At 50.9% G+C, this 24,121-nt stretch overlaps 2 protein-coding genes across 3 annotated transcripts in view; one reads left to right on the forward strand and one right to left on the reverse strand.

Moving 5' to 3' along the window:
* Nucleotides 1-2,197: 2,197 nt before the first annotated feature.
* BRF2 (BRF2 general transcription factor IIIB subunit) lies at nt 2,198-6,988 on the forward strand. Its single transcript, XM_080929056.1, has 4 exons — nt 2,198-2,380; nt 3,304-3,363; nt 4,781-5,102; nt 6,040-6,988. Exons 1-4 carry the CDS (start codon nt 2,227-2,229, stop codon nt 6,764-6,766), a joined length of 1,263 nt encoding a protein of 420 aa, XP_080785182.1. The 5' UTR covers nt 2,198-2,226; the 3' UTR covers nt 6,767-6,988.
* Nucleotides 6,989-7,134: 146 nt separating this feature from the next.
* The window catches only part of ADGRA2 (adhesion G protein-coupled receptor A2), a 36,753-nt gene continuing 19,766 nt past the window's right edge, over nt 7,135-24,121 (reverse strand). Inside the window, exons 3-20 of one of the 2 annotated variants that reach the window (XM_080928525.1) lie at nt 20,257-20,328; nt 19,867-19,938; nt 19,632-19,703; nt 19,076-19,239; nt 18,420-18,633; nt 17,271-17,435; nt 16,511-16,709; nt 15,950-16,099; nt 15,668-15,829; nt 14,822-15,046; nt 14,411-14,627; nt 12,875-13,074; nt 11,615-11,742; nt 11,055-11,178; nt 10,474-10,619; nt 9,995-10,084; nt 9,639-9,772; nt 7,135-9,533 (exon numbers count right to left, since the gene is read on the reverse strand). In XM_080928525.1, the coding sequence (XP_080784651.1) occupies nt 8,500-9,533; nt 9,639-9,772; nt 9,995-10,084; nt 10,474-10,619; nt 11,055-11,178; nt 11,615-11,742; nt 12,875-13,074; nt 14,411-14,627; nt 14,822-15,046; nt 15,668-15,829; nt 15,950-16,099; nt 16,511-16,709; nt 17,271-17,435; nt 18,420-18,633; nt 19,076-19,239; nt 19,632-19,703; nt 19,867-19,938; nt 20,257-20,328 (3,568 nt within the window). In that variant the 3' untranslated portion in view covers nt 7,135-8,499. Of the gene's footprint in view, nt 9,773-9,994; nt 10,085-10,473; nt 10,620-11,054; nt 11,179-11,614; nt 11,743-12,874; nt 13,075-14,410; nt 14,628-14,821; nt 15,047-15,667; nt 15,830-15,949; nt 16,100-16,510; nt 16,710-17,270; nt 17,436-18,419; nt 18,634-19,075; nt 19,240-19,631; nt 19,704-19,866; nt 19,939-20,256; nt 20,329-24,121 lie in introns of both variants that reach the window. The other variant, XM_080928524.1, reaches the window with a different exon arrangement.

Consider the following 24,121-nt stretch of genomic DNA (forward strand, 5'->3'; position numbering starts at 1 on the left):
AATTTGTAATTTTGGTTTTTGTAATGGTATCATATTATGATGCAATGGAGCAATATTTTACTTAGGATTCTTTGATCTATATGAAAGTAAGAAGTCCAGAGTCAGAATTTTAGGGCATCTAAAAGCTCAGTTTTTTTCTTTTTTAAAAAAATTATAATTTTATGTATATGAGTACACTGTCACTGACTTCAGACACACTAGAAGAGGGCATCAGATTCCATTACAGATGGTGGTTGTAAGCCACCATGTGGTTGCTGGGAATTGAACTCAGGACCAGTCAGTATTGGTCAGTACTGAAGAGCAGTCAGTGCTCTTAAACACTGAGCCATCTCTCTAGCCCAAAGCTCAAGTTTTATTTTATCCTTATTATTTGTTTACTTTGGTTGGTTGGTTTATTTATTTATTTATTTTTGAGACATGGTTTCCAGTAGCTGAGGCTTGTTTTTAACTCTTGATTCTCCTGCTGCCTCTACTTCCCAAGTGTTGGAATAACAGGCATGTTATATTAAAGTTAATGATTGTTTTCCTGCATTTTTCTCTTAAATTTTTTTAGAGAGAGCCTAGGTAGGCCTAGCTGGCCTGGAACTTACTTAGGCTCAAAAAAAAAAAAATCTGCCTGCCTTTGCCTTCTGAGTGTCAGAATTAAAGGTGTGTGTCACAAGGATAGCTAAAAGTTCAAGGTTTTAAATGTCTCTGAATCAACCTGTATCTTTAAGTTTGCCAAAAGCTGAAGGGGAGATAGGAGAGAGAGAACATGTCTATCTGAGTGTATTAGAGAGAGTGGGGAGGAGGGGAAGAGGGAGAGGGGAAGGAGGGGGAGGGGAGGGAAGGAGAAAGAGGGGGAGGGGAGAGGGAAAGGAGGAGGAGGGAGGGGGTGATGGATTGAATGCCAGATGTAGTAGCACATGCTTTTAATTCCAACATGAAGGAGGTAGAGAGAGGCAAGCAGATCTCTCTGAGTTTAAAGCTAACCTTGTATATATAGTGAGTTCTAGAACAGCCAGCGCTACATAGTGAACCTTGTCACAACACAAAAACAAAACAAAAAAACAAAAAACCCAAAACAACAACAAAACCCAATAATTTAAACTGTATTCTTAGCCAAAACCCTAGCTTCTACCAATCCAGAAGCTCTAATATCATCAGATAGCACCTGAAACCCATAGAAAAGGTTTTCCCATATCCTGTAACATGCTTATCAGTGCCCCCCTAGCATTGTATGATATATGGCTCTTTGTTCTATAACTAATGCCATCTTCATGTAACCACTTATACAGTTCTAAGTGTTATTTGGAGAAACTTACATCTGTTCCTGGGCTCTAGTCCTCTTTTTTAGTGCACAGACTTTTGTGTATCCTCTTTGTGGTGAGAACTGTGGTCCTCACTAAGTTGTTCTTGTTGGGCTGAATGCAATATGTAGACCAGGTTGATCTCAAACTCTGTCTCCCAAATGGTAGGATTAAAGAAATATGCCACCATACCCAGCTATTTTGATTTATTGGAGACAGCATCTCATGTAGCACAGACCAGTCTTCAACTTGTTATATAGAGGATGACCTTGAACTCCTGATCATCCTTACCTCCATCTACCAAGCCCTAGGATGATAGGTGTGTACCACCATGCCTGGCTCAATCTCTCATTTTATTGTCGAAAAACAATAACAAAAACAGACTGAAAGAGAGAAGGCAACTAAGTGTAGGGAGGTCCGTAAAGTACAACACAATCTACTGCTCTCTCACTGCAGAGTGATCTATTTCTACTATGGTCAACGTTCCTTATTACATAGGTTAAAACAGGCATGGTGGCACAAGCCTGTAATCCCAGCATGCAGTAGGCAGAAGCAGGGGGAATTCTAGGTCAGCCTAGGCTACATAAGCATGAAAGTCTAAAAGTAAATGATAAATCTTATAATATATTTACAAAAATAATGTGTGGTTTGTGTCAACCCCCAACGTGGCCCAACCACAAAACACTAGATAGCGTGAGACACAGTTAAACCCCGGAACCTCCTTTTCTAACTCTATGTTTCTACCCGAGTCCACCGAAGGGATCGGAAGTGGCGTGCAACCGCGGGGCGGAGCATACCTCCAGCCGATTGGCCAGCTGACCGGAAGGGGAAGATGTGTCCTGAATAAGCGTCCCTCCACTGTAATATTGCTGCTGCCCAATTATAAGTTCTTAGGAGTTGGTGTCTGGCCGTACCGCGGCGCTTGACAAATGGTGAGATGCCGAACGGTAGCCGCTGCCCAGATTGCGGCTCCTCTGAGCTCGTGGAAGATTCACATTATTCTCAGAGCCAGCTGGTGTGCTCCGACTGCGGCTGCGTGGTCACCGAAGGGGTCCTTACTACTACCTTCAGCGACGAGGGCAACCTCAGAGGTACGGGTCTTGGGCCCCGGGCATAGCCTTGGGCGGTATGGTCCATAAACCCTGATTCCTTTCTCTAGCTTCCTCTCTTTCTTGGTCACGCCCACAGTTAAATGTGGGAGAAGCTGGCTTAAATAAACAAATTAGCTGGGAGGGGGGGTGTTATACATCTGTTTTCCCAGTACCTACTACGGTGTCTGGCACTTGGTGGGTATACCGGTTAGTGAATGACTGGAACGAAGAAGGTTACATTCATCTGGTCAGACCTGGTCAGTGTTGAAGGAGTACCGGTCAATTATTTGGATATAGAACACGAACCATTACCTCATAGTAGTTTTTAGCACAAATTGGCAAATGCTCTTTGCATTCCACAACATTGCTTTAGTACAGCGGTTCTCAACCTGTAGGTCCAACTGTGGTGTCCAACAACCGACCCTTTTACAGGGGTCACCTAAGACCATTCCGCATATCAGCTATTTACATAATGATTCATAATGTAATTCATAATTCTTTTTGTTCTATAACTAATGCAGTTTTCATGCAATCATAACAAAATTACAGTTAAGAAATAGAAACAGAAATAATTTTATGGCTGGGGTAATCACCACAACACGAGGAACTGTATTAAAGGGTCGCAGCATCAGGAAGGTTGAGAACCTCTACTCTAGTTCTTGACTAATGCAGCCCCCAAAAACGAATGTATCAGAGAAATAACTGGGAAATCAGAATCGTCAGGGTTTTGTTTTTCTTTTTTCTTTTTCTTTTATTTTTTTTTTTTAAATATAGTTCTGTCTGATTACTTTTACATGGACGGGTATCTTCTCTGAGGTGGAAGTAGATACACAGTCATTTGAAATCTCCCTGGCCTTATGCAGTCAGTGGGAACAGAGGTGAGATGTGCAATTTGTTGTAATTTGTTGTTTGCTGTTTTACAGAAGTGACATATTCTCGAAGCACAGGGGAAAACGAACAAGTTACTCGCAGCCAGCAACGAGGTGAGAATCAAACCTTCCCCCCCACCCCTTAAACTTCAGCTTTGCTTTTATTTATGTCACTGTCTAATGGTTATTTTGATATTATGTGTATGGATGTTCTAACTGCATGCATGTATGTGCACCACGTGCATGCCTGGTGCCTATAGACTTAGAAGAGGGTTTGGATCATCTGGAATTGGAGTTATAGGTGGTCATGAGCTGCCCTGTGGATGCTGGGAAGTTGTACTGGCTGGTTTTGTGTCAACTTGACACAAGCTGGAGTTAATCACAGAGAAAGGAGCCTCAGTTGGGGAAATGCCTCCATGAAATCCAGCTGTAAGGCATTTTCTCAACTAGTGATCAAGGGGGGAGGGCCCAGCCCATTGTGGGTGATTCCATTCCTGGGCTGGTAGACCTGGGTTCTATAAGAAAGCAGGCTGAGCAAGTTATGAAAAGCAAGCCAGTAAGTAACATTCCTCCATGGCCTCTGCATCAGCTCCTGCTTCCTGACCTGCTTGAGTTCCAGTCCTGACTTCCTCTGGTGATAAACAGCATGTGGAAGTGTAAGCTGTATAAACCCTTTCCTCCCCAACCTGCTTCTTGATATTTTGTGCAGGAATAGAAACCCTGACTAAGACAGAAGTAAACCTCAGATCATCTACAATAGCAGCAAGTGATTTTTAGCTGCTGAGCCATCTCTCCAGCCCAGAGCATCAACCTTTTATGACACTGTGGCTTTAAAGATGGTGTTCTGATGACCTAGTCCATCTGTGTGTTCTCGTTCTCAGCATTACTGGTGTAAAGTAGGCTACAAGAGAACAATTGTTAATGTGGTGTGTGTCTACAATCTCAGCATTCTGGGGGCGAGGCAGGGGGATAGAGTTTGAGGTCAGCCCAGCCTACATACCAAGTGTGTCTTAAAAAACCCAAAGGAATAGAGATAAAAGAAAGGTTTGGTTCTGCACAGGGATTAAAGTAGCCTCAAGGGGCCTGAGTCAAAGCATGGCTTTGGAACTAGGGGTAGGTCGGTGATAGAATATGTACCCATCATGTATATGTATACTTGAGGTTCAATGCCCCAGTACCAAAAAAGAACAAGAAACTGTGCCTTGTCCGTAAGTTAAAATATCGCATACAAAAGTGGTGGATTGAGTGTGACCTTTCTATAAATGCTGTGTACCATTGGAAGGACCATACTTCTAAAGGGCTAAGAGTTTAGCTCAGTGATAAAAAGCTTGCCTAGCTTGAGGCTCTCCAGTCTAGCTCCAGCACCACAAACACACAGTCACATCAAGTGTCCAGTCAGCACGGAAGGGCATATTATTGGTGCATCTGGTGCACTTGGCAAGGCCAACTGGACTACATTAAGCCCTAGCAGAACTTGCTAGTGACTGTGGACTAGTTCTATTGACTCTCTGCTTGCTATGTGTTCCCCTAGACCTCCGTCGAGTAAGAGACCTGTGTCGAATTCTGAAGTTGCCACCAGCGTTTGAGGATACAGCAGTCTCCTACTACCAAAAGGCATATCAGCTGTCCGGCATCCGTGCTGCGAGGCTGCAGAAGAAGGAAGTGGTAGTGGGATGCTGTGTTCTCATCACCTGTCGGCAACACAACTGGCCGCTCACCATGGGCACCATCTGCACTCTGCTGTATGCAGACCTGGACATGTTTTCCGGCACCTACATGCAGATTGTGAAACTTCTGGGGCTGGATGTGCCGTCCCTGTGCCTGGAAGACTTGGTGAAGTCTTACTGCAGCAGGTACTTGTCCAGGCGAGGCACTGGGTTGGGGTGGATCCTGTGCCTTCTCTGACCTGTGGCTGGCTTTTTAACCAGAGCCCGTCTCAAAGGATGGAGGGTCTTTCCTATTTTGTGCTTCCTACTATTTATACAATTCCAAAGTATTGCAATCTTCAGATCCGTTTCTGCCATAAGACTGTGATAATTAAAGGCGAACCTTGGCAGAGTGCCGCTGAACTGCCCATTCCTGCTTCGTGATTGGCAGTCATTGGAATTACGTGGCAGGGGCCATGTGTCATGGTGCAGTGGCCCTGTTCCAGCAGGATTACCTCTATATGGAGTCAAAGATGCTAGCTAATGGAGGAACAGGGTTAGAGGCTATGGTTTTACTGGGGGTTTTGGTCGTTGTTTTATTTTTATAGCCCAGGCTCCGCTTGCACGTCTGGCCATCTTACCCCCATACTGGCATTACAGGTGTGCACCACTATCCTCAGCCTGACTCAGTTTGTTTTGTTTTGATAAGTTAGTTTTTTCTCACTAGTATACTTTAAAACTAAACCAGAAATAGCTGACCAAGTATGGTAGCACACCTTCCTAATCCCAGCACTTGGGTGGCTGAAGCAAGAGGACCAGGAGTTCTAGGTCAGCCTGTACAACATGATGAGATCCTATGTTTAAAAAGAAACAAAAATCAGTATTGGTTGAAACTTGGTCATAAGCTGGCCTAAGTAGATGGAGTAACAGCACACTTTCTGTATAGTGAGCGAGGATGTAGGAACTGTGCAGTTTAGTGCCCTTCACCTGGCAAGCATCTGCCCCCTTTTCTCAGTCCCTCTCCCCAGAGAGCTGGGGTGTCTTTAGGACAAAACAACTTCCTGATCCAGCGTGGGAGGAGGATGCTTCTCACACTGGAAGGGCACCACTATCATTCACTTGACCCTCACTTTGGTTGTTTCAGCTTCAAACTGTTCCAAGCGTCCCCATCTATGCCAGCCAAATACGTGGAGGACAAAGACAAGATGCTGTCTCGAACCTTGCTGCTGGTGGAGCTGGCAAATGAGACGTGGCTGGTGACTGGACGGCATCCCTTGCCCGTCATCACGGCCGCCACCTTCCTGGCATGGCAGTCTCTGCGGCCTTCAGATCGACTGACCTGCTCTCTTGCCCAGTTTTGTAAATTGGCAAATGTGGACCTGCCCTACCCAGCTGCCTCTCGCCTGCAGGAGCTCCTGGCTGTGCTCCTTCAGATGGCCAGCCAGCTGGCCTGGCTACAAGTTCTAAAACTTAATAAGCGGTCGGTGGTGAAACACATTGGGGACCTTCTTCAGCACCGCCATATGCTGGTCCGAATGGCTTTTCGAGATGGAACAGCAGAAGAGGAGACCAAGAAGCAGCAGCAGCAGCAGCAGCAGCAGGGACAAGGACAGCAGGAAGAGGTGGGGGACAGTGCCTTCAGTTTGCCCAAGAGGAAACGTCCCGCCGGCCCTGCCCTCCTCCTCCCACCCTGCATGTTGAAGCCCCCCAAGCGGACCCATACTATCCTCCCTGAGTCTGAAGTGACTGGAGATGAAAACATTTCTGATAGTGAAATTGAGCAATATCTGCGCACCCCTCAGGAAGTTAGAGACTTTGAGAGAGCCCAAGCTGCTACCCAGGCAGCCATGAGTGTCCCTAACCCTCCCTGATTGATGCACATTCCTTAAGGTGTATTCAGCTCTGACTTTAATTTATTAACAGGCCTGTTGTGTTGCAAGAAATGACTATATATGACCCTTGGGTATTTTTTTTTTTAATGAAACCAAGAGTAGCCTTGCAGTCCCTTAGTGGACGCAAGGTCCTAGAGAAGGTGGGAGGGGAAGTCCTGACCTTTGGGGCAGGTAACCAAGTCAGTTGTCTATAGCGTAGGATGGAACCTTCCTAAGACCGCTAAGAAATCTGTCCAGCTCTCTTCTACCCGGGTGTGCAGTAAGTGCAGTAAGGCTGGCATTCTAGTGGTATCAACCATTTCGTGAGCAGGAGCAGCGACTCCTGGCCGTGTCTGGTGTAGGCTCTAGTGGTTTTGAGTATTCACAAGACCCTTCACATCATTAACAAAAGGACCATGGGTGGATGACAGCTGTCACTCAGGGTTTTGCAAGATTTTAATATATTAAAACAAAGAGGCATCTGCTAGAAAACATTCTATTGTATAAAACCAGAGCTTTAAAAACATGTTTTCTTTGGCACTTCATCTCCCCCCTCCCCTTTCCCGGCATATTGCAGAAAGCTCTCCAGTGCTAAGGCATTGGCAGGCACATAAGCAGCAGCATATGTGGGAGATAATACAAAGCCTTTCCTCTAATACTGTCTGCAGCAAGCATGAATAATGAGACCCATCACAGAGTATGGGCTCTTCCCCGCTGTGTGCTCTCCCGGGACCAGACCTGGGTTCCCTGCTACTTCACAGGCCCCAAGGATGCCTCTGCTTCCATGCAGTTCTGTAGTAAAAGGCATCTAAGTTGAGGAAAGGTGGGGTGGGGTGTGTGGAGTTTTGAGCAAAGAGTGGAAGCACAGGCTCTTGAGCAGCCTGAATCCAGGTGCTGCCTCAGTCTGGTTGGGTTTCAGTGAGTTTGGAGCGGGTTTGGCATCCTAGGTTTCTAACTGCAGTTAGAAATCAGATTATTACCATGGCTTTGCCATAGGAGCCTCATGGAGGCATTTCCCCTCAGACCCCTGGAGTTGGAGGGCAGAGAGCAGGCAGTGGCTATTAAAACTGAGCAGCTAAGTGGAGCCACTTGCAGACCACTGTGTAGGTTATGAGACCCAAACATCAGCTCCCTGTCCCCTGAGTCTTCAGGCACCTGCTCTCAGGTGTGTGGGGTTCAGGGCTTGCTATCACTCCCACAGTTAGGGAGTATGTCTCCCTAATACTAGCTGATCTCTAGAGCCGCCTACCAGCACTGCCCTATCCATCCCATCCCCTTGCATAGTTGATCTGAAAGGCAGCATCTGTTACTCCCCCTGGCTCACCTGCTAGGATGGTTTCCCAAGCCAAAACTGGGGAGGCCTGGGATCTTGCCAGGCTGGTATGGAGAACGAAGTTCCCAAGTCTACCTCTCTCCTGAGCCTGCCTGCGCTGGGCTCTTCCACTCAGTTTATGGGTCACTCTAGAGACTGTTGGAGGTTTTATCCCTACCTGGGAGGATACCAGGAACTTGGCCATCAAAACTGATTTAGGATTGTCTGTCGCTACTGCTGAGGGATAGTTCACCAGAGTAGTGGCAAGCTTCTGCCTCCCCCTTCCCTAGGCTGGGTAACTAAAGATGGTGAACCCAAGGACAACCATCAGCAAGGCTGCTTTAAACCTACATACACGGCTTGGACTGCCCAGGATTTGGGAGTAACAAGCCTGTGTGTCCCGCCCATCCTAAATCTGGCCCTAGACGGTGGTCTCGCTTTTCCAGAGACCGGTCTTCATACAACCTCCCGCTATGGCTTCTGCACCAGTTACACTGGCATCCTCATACTTCTCCCCTTTGGGGGCGCCGTTAAGACTGGTAGTGTTGAGCGGATAGGAGCGGCGCTTGCTCTCTCTCTCCAGCGCACTGCCGCTGCCCTTGAGGTTGTCACGGCTGGCGCTGCGGCGCTGCCCGGGGCGCCCCGTCTCAGGGATCGGCGCGGCGCTTGTGTCGCTGCCCTCCGACGGTGTAAGCGTGGGCTCACCCTCAAGTGGAAGGCCGTCGCCGGGGCTGTTGCGGCTGCTGCCCAGGTAGCTGTCGGACGGGCTGTTGTGCAAGCTGCCGCTCTCACTGGACAGCAGCTCAGGAGCTCCTGAGGACGTGCCAGCGCGCAACGCCTTGAGCCGGCTCTTTCCACCAGTCTCTCCAGCTCGGTGCCCCTTGGCCCGACTCTTGTGTACTCGGCGGCCATGATGCAGGTTGTTATGATGCCTGGGAGCTAGACTGCCACGGCAGCCGGTGGGCTCTGGTTCTCCATCCCCGCGGGCAGCCACACTTGCCTCGCACACCTGACTCTGGGCCATCTGCAGATTGGTGAGTTTGCAGGGAGGCGGGGGCGCGCGGCCACTGCTGCCACTTGGGGAGGACTTGAGGGAAGCTGGTCCCTCCCCCAGCACTGGGGATCCGTCCTCCGCAACAGTCGGCAGGGCCCGTGGTGGGGTATGGGAGGCTGAAGGTGAAGGTGGAGGGCAGCAGGCGCGCCAGGAAGCCCGGACATCCCTGCGTCTGGCACAGTGGTGCGTGAAGACAAAGAGGCCCAGAGCTGAAGCTGCCACTCCGTACAGACAGCTACACACCACTCGGGGCAGCCAGCGCTGAGACACCGCCAAGGCACCGCAAGCCCACATAGCCAGGTACAGGAAATGCGTGGTCATCAGCGCCCCCAGCTGGACTCCAGGAGAATATACGCCATCACCATCCTCTGGGGGCGCAGGTGTCCCTACTCCTGCGCTAACTGTAGCCAAAAGAGAACCAGAGTCACTCAGGAGGACGCCACTGCTCCTGAGCCTGGTGGGACCCCTCAGGTCTTCCCCTGGCTCCAGGGAGAGCCTACTGTTACCCTGCTTTGGATTCTGGGCCACATGACCCCGTAAGTGAAGGCCGGCACACAAGAAGTAGATCCAGGTGATAGGCAAAATCAACGCCACCGGTATGTAGAAGGCACCAAGGCTTGGACGCCACACCAGCCAGCAACTACGGGGAGACAGAGGATGTGGATGAAGAGTTTGGAGAACCGTGGAGGTGGGGCACAGGCTGGGTAGTTGATGAGGTAGGATGTGGGAAGTAGGTGAGGCAGGACCTGGCTTTAGTCAGCATGCAGGGGCTCTCTGGCTGGGCGGAACGGCAGGCATGGGGGCTGGTGTGAAAGCTGGGCAGGAAGATGGTGGTGTTGAGGCAGAAGGGAGTGGTGCTCACTAGGGACTGTGGTCCCGGTAGTTGTGGATGTTGACCGCAGCGGTGATGCCGCAGATTATGAGGGGGATCCCTCCAGCAATCAAATAGAACCTGGGGGGGGGGCGGGGTTTGAAGGTCAGAGTGATGGACCACTGGCGATAAAGGAACCAGGTGCTCAGAACCCCCAAACTGATGTCTCTGTCTTTTCCTCTGTTCTCTTTAAATCTGTGATTTGGGGAGGAGGGATGGGGCAGGTATAGAAGACCCCTAAGAGTTGGGCAGCTTCTTCAGAGTTTGGCTAAGAACTGTTCTAAGAAACAAGAACCAAAGCGGTTCTCCCTCAGGCCCCAAGCAATCTGAGTGAGGGACGTTTCTTCAGTATCCTTACCCAAAGCTCTCTGGTGCCACCTCCTTCCCTAACCCTTGTCATGCATGGGAAGCTTGCCCTCAAGTCTTGGGTCTTGAGGCCCATCTCACAGCTCATAGCCGAAGGCACTTACCGGAGCATGGGGCGGGGACCCGGAGGGGCTGCATCCCCTTCTTCTGGAGGGGGCACCCTCCAACTAAGCTCCTTGTGGAGGACTCGAGCCTTTACCCCCATCCAGAGCAGCGAGGACAATGAAGAATAGTGCAGAGCAATACCCACCTATAAGGTCAAGGCACTGAGGCTGGGACCTGAGCTGCTGACTGGGCTACACCCTGGAACGTCAATGGCCGAGCATGTTCTCCCTCTTCCCACGTCTCCAGCAGCCCACCCGGGTACTCATCACACTGGTCCTTGGTGGGTGTCCTCTCTGCTTCCATCCAGGGCTCTCTCCCACCCCAGGGATTCTCTGGGGCCCAGGTGTAGCTGTCTGGCTGGTACAAGACCCCTCCTCACTGTAATCCCTACTTTCCTAATGGTCCCATCTTCAGTGATCTTGGACCAGTCGCCTTCTCCACATCACCCCTTCCCAGCCCTACAAAGCTAGCACCGAGTGCGGAGGAACTGGGGCTAATCCCATGCACCCTGTTTTTGTGGCTATGTTCTCCTGCTCCTCTGAAGTTACTCTGGATTTTAGAGTCCCCATCCCGTTCTTACCGCTTGACAAACCATTTGGTAGTTGGTGAGAGTGACGCCCCCCACAAAGACAGCAGAGGTCATGGCCATGTGGAAACACAGGTTCAGCAGCATGTGCCAACCCTTCCGGGACACGTGGATGGAGCTGTCTCAGGAAAGAGTCTTTTATTAAAGAGCTATCTAGCCTCCCACAGAGTCTCAAGACCACTGGGAGAGCCGAAAAGAGGGAGACACATTCTCTGTGAGCATGTGTATAAATGTGCTCTAGGGCTGGAGAGATGGCTCATTGACTGCTCTTCCTGAGGTCCTGAGTTCAACTCCCAGCAACCACATGGTGGCTCCCAACCATCTGTAATGGGATGTGATGCCCTCTTCTGGTGTGTCTGAAGACACTGACAGTGTACTCACATGAAATAAATAAATAAATCTTTAATAAATAAATACTAGGCAATGGGGATGCAGTCCTTCATCTCCCTACCCCCACCCCCAAAATAGGTTGTCCAATCCAGAGCCTGGTCAGGTCACACCTGCCCGGTCTAGGCCGGACCTCTCCACCCCCTCTTCCCCTGAGCACCTCTCACCTGTGGTTGAGGATGTACGTGATGATGGTGGAGAAAAGGCACAGCAGCAGCAAAGCCGTGCAGGGGTAAACAACAGGATGCAGCCCGGCCCCAGAGCCTCCTGCCTCCCTCGGGAATGAACTCAGCTCCTGGGAAAGAGGGAGTGGGGAGTGAGCCGTCCCTGTCTGTCCCTAAGCCAATTCCCCTCACCTTGACCCCTGCCGGCCTTGAACCCACGTCTGAATGTTTCAGTCCGTCTGGTAGGTAGACTGTAACCGTGAAGACAGCTACTCCAGCAGCTGGCCTCAGGGAACACTGTCTACCTCACATCTTTCAGTGTTCTGCCTCTCTGGGGGCTTCTTTTCAGATGCCCAGTTGAAAACCCAAGCTTTATGGGGCTGGGGAGATGGCTCACGGTTAAGAGCACTGGCTGCTCTTCCAAAGGTTCTGGGTTCAATTCCCAGCACCCACATAGCAGCTCACAACCGTCCATAACTCCAGTTCCAGGGGATTTGACACCCTCACACTGACACACATGCAGGCAAGACACCAATGCACATAAAATAAAAAGAAATAAATCATAAAAAAAAAAACTTAAGAGGAAGATTGTGATACTGCTATGTATCTGCACATTATCAGCAAAAGTCGTGTGAGGGATGGGACGAGGGAAGGGGCCATTAGACATGTTCCCAAGTTGCTTTTTAAAAGGAAGAATCTGTGTCAAAATAAGCAAGCACAATGATACACGCTCACTGTTCTAGTATCTGGGTGGCAGAAGAAAGAAGATCAACAGTTTGAGGTCAGCTATGTAGTTGGCTGGGCTACAAGAAACCCTATCTCAAAAGTCACAAACCACCCAAATGGCAGTGGCACATGCCCTTAATCGTAGCACTAGAGGCAGAGGCAGGCAGACCTCTGAGTTCAAGGCCAGCCTGGTCTACAGAATGAGTTCCAGGACAATCAGGGCTACACAGAGAAACCCTGTCTCAAACAAAAACAACAAAACCCCAAAACAAACCATACCAAAAAAACAAAACAAAACAAAAAAAATAAAGGGCCTGAGGCCAAAGCTAGATGCTTCCAGATCCCTCTTGAAAGGCGGAGGGGTGTGACTAGGGGGTCATTTCCCATGAACTGTGACTTCAGCAGAGCACAGGCTGCCCTCCTTTCTGTATTTTCTTGTGGCTCCAAGTGATCAAAGTACCTCAGTCCCTCCCTCCCACACATAGTTCCTCCCTCCCTCCTTGCACACACCCCTCACCCCACCACCATCATACACACCATAAGCACAGCCACATTGCCCAATTGCTGGCAGTACAGGGAGCTGACGTTGGGCTGGCTGAAGCGGAGCTTGCAGCCTTCGGAACTCCAGCCTCCGGGTCTGTCTTGGTTCCACCAAGCTGCCATGGGGTCCGCTCCTTCAGCCCAGTGCCTCAGTGAAACAGCCACTGGCTCAGTTAAGTTTCCCACACCACAGCCGCCTGCAGGAATGAAGAAGTCCGTGTAGACACACGAACCTGTCCTGAAGGCTGCTGAGAGTAGTTGGAGCATGCAGGACACTGCTGACCTTGGGGGCAGAACTCGATACAGTCTGCATTCAGTATTACCCAGGAAGACTCAGCCGAGGAGTGGGAAGCGACAGGTGAGACCACTTCTAATGGCTTGCTCTGAGCCTTGTCAGCTGAAGTGTGCATCCTTAAGGGACCAGGCACGACTGTCTTTCCTCAAGCACATCTCAGCCCACCAGAAACCGGCACATGCTAGGTACTGAATAAGTGTTCCCACTGAGACTAGAAAGAGCCCATTTTAGGGATGGAAAGGCATCCCAGGGTAGTAAGGGCAACACCTTTATGGCACACAGGAGACCCCGCATGGCATGTAGAGGAAGGTGTATGTGTATGTTATGATAACCAATGGTGTCTGAAGGGCCTCTGATGTGTCTAGTGTTTTTGTTTTGTTTTCAGAAGGCAAACCCAATGACAGTGTGGTTTCCAGGGTAGATGGAGGTTGTCCAGCGAGCAAGGCCGGAATTTGGAAGGTAGAAGGAAATAGGGACTCAGAAAGACACATGTGGGCAGACAGTCGGGGAGAAGCTGCTCTTTATGGGGCAGACCAATTAAGGACAGGCTTACAGTGATTCACTCAGTTCTTGGGGACCAGACTGCCAACAAGGCAGTGTATCCCCCCCCACAGTTATCCCACCTGCTCTAGCCTGTATGCTGCACCTGTAAGTTCCGATTACCCCTTGGGGTTGATTCTGTCGGTCCCACCTCTAACCCAAATGCCTCGGCTGTCTTGCCTTTTCGGATACTTCTCACCAAGGCTGCTGGTCTATCGGTCTGAGGAATCTCTGGCTGGAATAGCTCAGGGGGTCTTATTCAAACAGGGAGGCAGCTTTCATGGGGCAGCTTATGGCCTTCATGCTTTCCTCCTTTTAACACCAAAGGTAGTGCTGAGTTTCCAGGCTGTGCTTGTGCTATATTGCTTGCCTGACCGGGGGCCAGCCCACGAATGTCAGTGCAAGAAGTCGGGGGTTTGGTGTGGAGGGAAAGGAAATGAGGTTTTGTACTTGTAGGCTCTCTGATATGTCAAATGCTTAGAATAGAAAACTGCCCTCTGTCTCAGATGTAAAACCATGTCATTTTCAGCTTATTCTTCACCAACCTCTTCCTTCTCTACAGAACATCCATTCCCACCCTCCTTGAGAAAAAAAAAAGAGGCAAGGTTTCTGCTATCCTCTGCTAATTGTACCAGGGCAGTGGGGGAGCCACGGAGGTGAAAGGGGCAAGACAGACGTGCAGGAAGTTAGTCCCTTACTGGTTCCTGCAAATATGACTGGGGTGGCCACACCACGCCTCTTGCCAGGCCCAGCTGCTCCAGGACGGGAAGTGTTGCCGAGGCTGCGGAAAAGACGGCCATTTCTGAAGACCAGCAGTTGCAGGGTGCAATCTGGAGGGACTGGGGGAGCCAGGGCAGCCGGAAGGGTTGAGAACAGGCTGGGAGGCAGCTGGATGGAGGCCAGGGCCACGCTATTCTGAGGGGGACATAGGAGGTCCTCAGAGATACTCAGCATCCCTGGGCTTTGGTGTCTCCCAGCCTCTTCCTGTATCCTGTGTTGTCCAGCCTCCAACCTCCACCCCTACCCCCCCCCCTGAAACCTGCATTTCAGCACCATCCTCCTCAGCTTCTGATCCCCACACCACACTCTTCCCTCCCCCTGGTGCCCACCTTGATGTGGAAGGATGACAGAGAAATGTTGGGTCTCCCAGTGGTGCATCGGAATCGAAGCTGCTGATCTGCTAGGGGCTCAGGCTCTAGTGGGACATCCTGGCCAGGGCTGCTTGGCTGTACTCCCGACACTCCTCCCTCTCTCCTCTGGAAGGCTGTGCAGGTCAGGCCCACATAGCTGTGAGGCTTGATGAGGTAGGCCTCCAGTGCCACATTCCTTGAGTTCTAGGGACAGGGAACTTGTCACCTGGTGTCTGAGGTATAGTGGTCTTCTGCACAAGACCACACGTTTCCTGGCTTCACATCTCCCTTTATCCTTCATTCTTCACTGTCTCTTCAAAGCATGGAAAATCTCACATGTGCTATGGAGTCACCAATGTGCACACGCGTGTGCCTGGGCACACACACACTCACCCACGAGGCATTCTCCTTCTCTTTTTCTACCTGCTATTTCTGTTGCCCGCATCTCAGCTGTCAGGCAGGGCCCATATCTGTTCACCCGCAAGTCCCCAAGTATCTAGCACAACGTCTTATACAGAGATAGTCTACCGTGTGTATTCATTCCACCGGTTTAGAGATGTCACTGTCCCTCGGCACTCCTCTCCTCATTCCACTGAAAGTGCTCTCCCAACCAGAAAGGCCCACACAGTGTCACCAGTGTCACCATCAAATCCACCCTCTCCTTCATGCTCCCCGGACAGTTCACAGCTGTGCTTGCCACCTTGCCTGTTATGTGTCCCAGAGAAAGGGACAGGGACTCACTTCCTTTCTATGGACCGCTACTCTCAGGTTCCCCTCTCCCAGTGCTAGCCCCTGAAGGGTCCCTCCCGCGCCAACCTACGGTACCACAGAGATGTGCTGGGCATGGGGGCTAAGGGCAGCTCCTCCAATTCGCTCCAGGGCACCCACAATGCCACTGCAGGCTTTGTCTTCTCGCTGGGCCAGCCACAAAAGGTGCTCATCCACCAGCATCAGGTTGCTGGCCATGTCTACCATCACCTCCACCAGCTGAGGGAGGGAGGCAGCTGTTACTACGGGCAGGGCTGGGATTTGGGACTTAGTGTGTGTGAGGCCTGAGGCGACAGGAGGGCCACTTCCGGGGTGTCCGGAGGATACTTTAAATCTCACCTCTTTGATCTGGTCAACATAACCCAAAAATTTCTGGATCATCTGAGCCACATAGACCACATCCATCATGTCTGAGAAGCTGGCGGCTTCAGCAGTGTACACTCGCAGCTGGTGGGCCAAGGTCAATGCATTGGAGGCATTGATGGGCATCTGGGGAGGTATGGGGGGGGGGAAGATCAGCCACGTTTCCCCTTTCTGTTCCAGAACTGGCCCCTGGAACCCAGGACCAACACAGGAGAGGAACCAAGACCATCTACTGAGAACATCATGAACAAAAGTATACGCAAGTCCCTGATCATCACAACTCTAGGCTATTCAAGTCGAGCACCATTAGCCTAAGGATGGGAAGGCTGTACATCAGTGTGATGGTAGATATAGAAGATAGAGGAGAGGCCTGACCCTGGGGGAAGACAAGCAACAAGAGAGAAAAGGGTGCCAGCCTATAGTTCTCTCAGATGTTAACCCCCGCCCCCACCAGAGCACACCTGGGAATCGAGGTACAGCCTCCCCTACGAGGCAGGGCTCCAACCCAGCCAATTCCAGGAATTAAAAGTTCCTCACCAGCACAAAGGTGTAGAGCACCCGAGTGATGTCATTGGTGTACAAACAGTGTGAGTAGTCCCCTGGCTCCCAGCGGCCAGCTCGGTCACACCTGCGTGAGGCTCGGGTACCCGGGGCTCCCCCACTCAAGGGCACAGAGGTGAAGGGGTACTGTAAGCAGGACTGGTAAGCTGTGATGCCAGCCAAGGTTCGGGGCCACCTAGTGGTAGATATAGAGAACCGTCATGGCCAAGGCTCTTTGAGACTAATGTCCTCCCCTTCTAACCCCAACCCGGGACTGTGACATTAGACTCTTAGGGCTTTTTGAAGGGTTCAGTAAGGGGTACCCCGGCAGACTTTAAGGGGTTCCCAAGTTCTCCAGTTTGTTCTGACCATGCTCCTGCAGGGAACACGTGGGCGTACAATGCAGGGATCTGGCTGGGTTCACAGACAAGTTTGGCTACTATATGCTGATGACTTTGTTCTTGGACTTTGGTATTCTCAGCTCTACAGTAAGGAGAATAATGGCCCTCCGTACAGAGGGCCTCTAGAGGAGTGTTTAGAGAAAGCTTTTGCATACCAAAGTGGGAGGAAGCAATTAAAAGATGCTCGTCTTCTTGAGATGTAACAGCAAGATTGTGGGTTAAGTGACAAGAAGGGAGGCTTTGGGACTGGAGGGAGAAAGCAAATGGGTGCCCCTGGTCACTTGTGCTCTCAGAGGGTACAGGCTCAGGGCTGGGGGAGGTGGGGGGCAGCAATTTATAAAGCAGAAGCAGCCAACCTGAAGTCGCCACGGTTGTTGGTCACCCGTTCCGCAGGGCAGTAGGAGGCAGAGGTCTCCAACACTACTATCTCCACCTTCTTGCTGGTGTTGCCTTGGATCGTGGACACGGAGCACTCCCATTCACCTGAGGCCCACACGCCGATGTGAGACAGGGTCAGCTCACTGCAGGGGAGGAGGAGGAGCTAGCTTTGTGCTCGTCATCATCATCACCATCATCAGTTTTCATCATCATTATCATTACTAGTCAACTTGGCATAAGCTAGGGTCAACTGAGAAGACGGAACCTTAACCGGGAAAATGCTTCTATCACATGAGTGTTTTCTTTACTCATGTATAATGAATACATTTATTCATGTATGAGAAAGCGCAGCCCACGGTGGGCAGTGGGCAGCTGGTCCAGGCTTGTTTAAGAACGCATGGAAGGAGTAAGTGAGACAGCTGTGGTCTCTGCTTCAGTTCCTGCCCCCAGTTCCTGCCCTGCCCTGCCTTCCCTTCCTTCCCTCCCCAAGTTGCTTTTGGACATGGTGCTTATCACAACAGAAAGAAAACTAAGGCACTCAATGAGCACTCTCAGGCTAGCTGAGCCTCCCTTCCATGCCCCCTGGACAGCACATCTACGCATGCCTTGTCCTGGGACACCAGCTTAGGTTCTTGCTTTTTTTTTTTTTTTTTAAGTATATTGGCTTTTTAATTTTTAAAAAATTTTGTGTATATGAGTACACTATCCCTGTCTTCAGACACACCAGGAGGCATCAGATCCCCTTACAGATGGTTGTGAACCACTGTGTGGTTGCTGGGAATTGAACTCAGAACCTCTGGAAGAGCAGTCAGTGCTCTTAACCGCCGAGCCATCTCTCCAGCCCCAGGTTCTTGCTTTAATGGAATAACAAATTCATGTGGATACTACATACTTACTGTCTTCTGATTGGAAGGGGCACTGTGGAAGCCCCTCCAATCAGAAGGCAGTGAGGATTTAGTTCTAAACTCTATTTCAAACCATTTATGATCGCATCTCGGCGCTCTATAATCTCTCTCTCCCCTTCTCCCTCTTTTCTTCCTCCCTCCCCCAGGAGCATGTCTGGAAGGTGATGGCTACTGTGCCTACCCGTCTCCTTGCCCTCCACTGAGAGACAACAGAGCCTGTACCTGGTGATGAAGGTGCAGTCATGGATGAGGTTTTCTGCAAGGACGATACCAGCCTGCTCATCACTCTCCATAGGGGCCCCGTTGTGGTACCAGTGGATTCGGGTATCGTTGCCCAGGTAGCTGGCCGAGCATTGGAAGGGCAGGCGGTCACCCTGGAACACCACTTGGCGCAGGGATGGGATGAGGTAGTGCGTGTGCAGTTCCAGAGCCCCTTCTGTGCGTGAGACATCAGGGATGACGCCTGGGCTCACGCTCACAGGAGCCTATGTCTGTGAGTGGCTTCAGTGAGTGCCTTCATTGTCCTTAGAGGGCAACACATAGCAGAGTGGGACCCCACAGAGTAGGCCCAGACCCTCTGCCTCTAGTGATCTATGAAAGGAGTCAGAAAGAATCCTCCCAGAAAAAAAAAAAAAAAAGAGAGAAACAAGAGAAGTGTATGGTGTATGGTATATTACCCAGAAGGAGAGATCAGATGAAAATATAAACAAGCAAAAAGATCTACAAGAGGTTTAGGCATGCTGGTGGAGGGTCACCCAATGGAACTAGGGCCGGAAAAACATGGTCATCGTATAAAGACATACATAGCCCAGAAAGCATTGACCTAATAAGCTGTGGGTGAGGGACCTGCTCTTTGGGGCCTGGGATTGGTTTCTTACCACAGCGGAGCTGGGACTCCTGGAGGCTGCTCAGGGCGTGGGCATGCAGGGCACTGGGGTAGGCACAGAGTGTGCGTTCTGACAGCTGCAGGGAGTGATTCCGGGCCCAGGGCAGCAGCCAGCGCAGGCGGCAGTCACAAGTCAGAAACTCGGTACCAAAGTCCCTGCAGGGCAGGTACAAGGAAAGGTGTGGGATCCCAGGGATGAAGCTAAACAGGTAAGGGTCGGAGAAGACAACCACGGGCACGTGTGCTCTGCTGCCCAGGACATGACTAATGTGGCAATCTGCCTGGTCAACAGGCATGATGCTCACCCCTCAGGGCTGGACATGGTCACGCATTTGCCCCAGTCAATGTGCTGAATAAAGAATGGGAGTTTGAGAAGGAACAGGGTGGAGTGGCAGACAGGTAAAGTGGTTGCTCACAGGATCTGGGAGTTTCTTTAGGGTTAAGGCAAGGGCTGAGGTTTGTCTTTCCATGTCCCCTGGTTCTGGGTGTCTCCTTTGGGGCAGAGGAAAGGACTAGGGGGCTGCTTCTGTCTTGAGGAAGATACTCACACAATCTTAAGGGCTGGAAGCTCATCAAAGACCCCAGGTTGCAGGCTAGAGTAGATGTTTCCAGATATGTTTCTGCAGAGGGCAGGGAAGGGTGAGATGAGATCTTAGGGATTCCCTGGGCCAAGTCAGTAGATTGATGGAAGGAGAAACAGTTTGGCCCCAGCTTCTTCCTCCCAGGTCTTCCCCTCCCCCTCCTCAGCTCTCCCTCTCCTCTCCTCCAAGGCCCATCACTCACAGTCTGAGAAGTCTAGGGAGGCCTTGAAATGTCTCAGAGGTGAGACAGCCAATCCGGTTGTTGGAGAGATCTCTAGAGAGAGAGAGAGAGACACACACACACACACACGCACACACATACTCAGCAAGTCCTCAGATACAACAGGATGAAGATTTTCTTCAGAGAGAGACATTCAGATGGAGCTTATGTGGGCAGTAGGCCTGGGCTCAATGCCACAGCAAGCTGGAAACGCCTCCATGTTCAGCCCCAGCCAATATACTGAGTGAAGGCTTGGTGTCTGAGAAGGGACAGGGCAGGGTGGGTACTAGGGGTGGCTGCTCTTGGTATCTGGGAATTTCTTTGCAGATAAGGAGAGGGCTGGGGTTAGGGTGGGCAGGACATGCCACTCACAAGCGTTTCAGCTCTCTCAGACCTAGGAAGGCTCCAGGTTGCACAGTGCTGATGACGTTGCTCCTCAGGTCCCTGTGGGAAGCAGTGGGGAGACCTTCACACTTCTGTCTGAGGGCTGCACTGCTCCTTGGGTGGGGCATTTTGTCACCCCAGATGCTGGCTTTCTGTGGGGCTTGGTTTCTTTCCAAGCCGGCTCCCCGACACCCTCACCCAACAGGTCTCTTCAACCTCTCTGTACTGGTCAGAGAAATGTTTGGAAGCTAAAGTCCCACAAAAAGCAACAAATCTTCCCTGAAGCCCCAGTGGACGAATTCATGAGCCGCTTGCCTAATGATGACAGAGAGTTGGGTTGCAAGTGGAAAGCCACAATTATCTTGGGCTATCTTTGGTTCCCTTAATAGCTCCTTTGTATTCAGCCAAACTTCCTTTTGACTATCAGCTAAGGCCTCACAATTTAGCAGATAACCCAAAGCTAAGAATGCCCTCAGATAACATCTGAGGCCCAGAACGGCTGATCTCTCTACTTCAGTGTAATGTCTACCTGCTTTTGCTAATTTGGTAAATGCCTTGATTTATGGATTTCTTTGTTCTGGGACTATAAAGTTATGTCACCTCTTCCATGTCATTCAGGGCAAGTGGAATCCATTCCTAGGCCACAGTCACCCATCTGTGGCTCAGAACCAACAACGTCTTACTCCTCTGGGACAAGAGCTGTGTTTTATGTCAACATATCCAAGATGATACAGGAGGCAAGAGACAAGATAGGAAGGGCTTTGGATAGGGACACAGGGACAGGGGTGGAGAAAGCTTTGCATTAAGAAATAGAAGACTTGGCTTCCTGTGGTCCTTCAACAGAGCCACTTCAACAGACCTTACAGGGCTGTTCTGGGGAGCCTTTGAAGACAGCTATACCTAGCCATCAGAAGATGTTTTTCAGTTACTATATCCCAATGGCGCTCTCTGTCTCTGTCTCCTCCCTTTCCTCCCTCTTTCCTTCCCTCCCTTCCACCCCCCCCCCCAGCCTGTAAGGCAGAAGACAGCAAGGCTGGTGGGTGAGCAATGCCCTGTGCCCCTGTACAGCTCCAAGCTCGGGTTGCCAATCATGGGTCCAGATGAGGCCCAGGGCTAATAAAATCTATGCAATGTTTTCAGACCCACCCCCCCCCTGCTGTCAGGAGGTGGCAAGGAAGCTGCCTCCAGGCTGAGCAGGTCACAGCAAGATGGATGATGGCTCCTCAGAGTCATTCCCACTCCGTATGAAGAAACATATCACAGACGAGTCTCAGAGTAGCCTCTGACTCCCAATTCAGGGGTTCAAACACCACTGAGGCAGGAATTCAACTTTTGACCTCCCCTCTCCGCCCCAGCAGCTGCAGGTTCTCCCCCCCCAACTCTCTCCCCCCAAGCAGGAGGACATGCCTATCTAATGGCACCAGCCTAGTACCTACCATTCAAGCCTCCATACTAAAGGCCAAACTGGGTCTCCTCCTTCTCATCTTCTGCACTGTCCTCTAGGCTATACATGGCTACGGAGGGCTACAGATCATGACCCACCTACCCAAGGCCCCACCAAACCCCACCTTTCTAAGCTAACCCTGAAACTGAGCCTGCCCAGGGCACTAAGGACCATCTTTTCTGCTCCCACCTAAAAGAGCTGGGGAAGCTAGGAAGCAGCAAGTGAAGGCAGCCGCTCCTGGGGAAGATGACAGAATTATGACAAAGATACCTGGGGGGGGGTCAACTTGGAGTCAACGTGATTTCTAAAGTTCAGCCATCCTGGCCAAGGCTAAAGGCCTTGGAGACAGCTCTGAATTATGGACAGGAGAGAGTTAACTGAGCTATGTCCCTGCTGGGTAAGAGGAAATGGGTGTCCGGGATGGGGAGGTGCTGTCCTGTCCCACCAGGGGGCCTGTTTGTGCAGTCCCTGTTGGGGAAAAGAAACGCTGAGAGACAAGAGGCAGAGATGAAGTTCCAGCTCAGCTTCCTCTCACACCAAAGACAAGGACGATGCCGAGTCCCCTTTAGGAAGAAGGGTTCGCTAACATCAGGGTTCAGCGTCCTAGAGAAAGCAGGAGCTGTGGGGAGGTGCCCCAGTGCTGGGCACAGGCTGAGAATGTGGAAGGGCCTGGCCTGGTCCTAGATTCCCTGCATGCCCAGTCAAGAGGACAGTCTAAGTGCCCCTGCCCAGGACTGCCCTTCCTGTGCATCCCCCTCCCCCTTCGACTGTCAGGCTCCACCCTTTCATCCCACCCTTTTCTGTTGATCCAGCATGTGCCCCCTGGCCTCTGCTGGGGTCTGGCCATTCTCAGGGATCTGCCTTCCACCCCCATGCAGGGGCGGGTAGAGGGAAACACATTCCTCATTGTGTGTCACTTCCCTTCATGGGCTGCCAAGGGGCTGAGGCGGCAGCCCCCCACCCCTTCCCTCTCTGCTCACTTGTGTTTATTCTCATTTCCTTCCCCCCACCCCCTATGAACCCCACCCGCCTGCCCCACTGATGCTCTGCAGATGGGAGCAAGGCAGCCCTGGGGCCCTAGCCCCTCTCTCTGCCCTGTTTCCTGCAGCTGAGCTTTCTCTACAGAGCAGCTTCCACAGGGACAAACTTTCTTCCTCTTTCCTCAAGTGGGGCTCGGAGGTGACCAAGAGGGTCTCTTGCAGTTAGTTGCCTAGGGGGTGGGCCAGCCCCGGGACACCAGGGTTTGGAGGCAAATACTGGAGGCTGCTCCCTGGGCTGAACCCTGTCTCCTGGTCCCTGATTAAGGGAAGTGGCTCAGGGCTGTAATTCCCCAGGGACAGGAGGAAATGCTACCCCAGGACCTGTATATTTTAGAAATTCAAGGCTCTGGTCAAATGGCTGTTCTGAACCCTTCCTGTTGAATATTGCTGGGAAAAGCTGATGGAGTCTGGACTCCCACCCTAGAAGAATGTTCTACACTTAACAGTGGGCACATGGTCTTGAAGGGCTGTGGAACCCAGGCTAAGAACCCTTGCTCCACAGAACTGGAGCTGGGGCTTAATGGGAGAGCTCTTGTCTCGTGGGTAGGCCCTGAGTTCCACCCCACAGTGAAAAACACTCCAGGAATGGTGGTGCATACCTTTAATCCCAGCACTCATGAGGTACAGATAGCCTGGTCCACATATCGAGACCCTGGATATTTTGGGGATTTTGTTTTGTTTTGTTTTGTTTTAAGATCCCTGCTCCAGCTTATCTAAATTATCTCCATTGATTAGCTGAGGTCGAAGGCCAGAGTAACCAGTTGAAGGACACGAAGCTGTTTCTAGAAATGGCTTCCATGACTCCCTATCTGTTTCCACAGAGCTCTAGGCCTGGGAAAGAGGCACTGCATTGATGGGTGTCCCTATTCCCATTGCCTTTTGTCCAATCTTGACCATATACTAGCTGCCCTAACTCCAGGCACACCCTTCTCCGGCAATGGGTGTCAGCATGAAGGAAGGGATCCCCTGACAGCAAAATGGAGGGAGATTTCCAAGGGCAGTGGCGCCCTGTACCCTTTCCAGAACCTGAGTGTGGGAGAACAGCAGCAAGATCAAAGCTGGCCACCAGCAGTGATGCAAGGCTTCCGTCCAAAGGACGAAGCAGGAGGATTGTAAGTTTGAGGCCAGTCACAGCTATATATCCAGAACCTGTCTCCAAAAAAAAAAAAAAAAGAAAGAAAGAAAGAAAGCAGACGCCAAAGCAAAACAGAACAAAAAGCCCACCAGGTGAAGTTCCCAAAAGAACTCGACCGTGATAGTACGGAGGATCCGCCGATGTATAAACAAATTGAAGATTTAAGATATAGTGTGTTCGGTCAGTGAGCCATTTATTATTTGTCCACAAGGAGGAATGAGTGCTGATAAAGCA

Source organism: Micromys minutus (assembly GCF_963924665.1).
Source record: "Micromys minutus genome assembly, chromosome: 14".
Classification (NCBI taxonomy): Eukaryota; Metazoa; Chordata; class Mammalia; order Rodentia; family Muridae; genus Micromys; species Micromys minutus.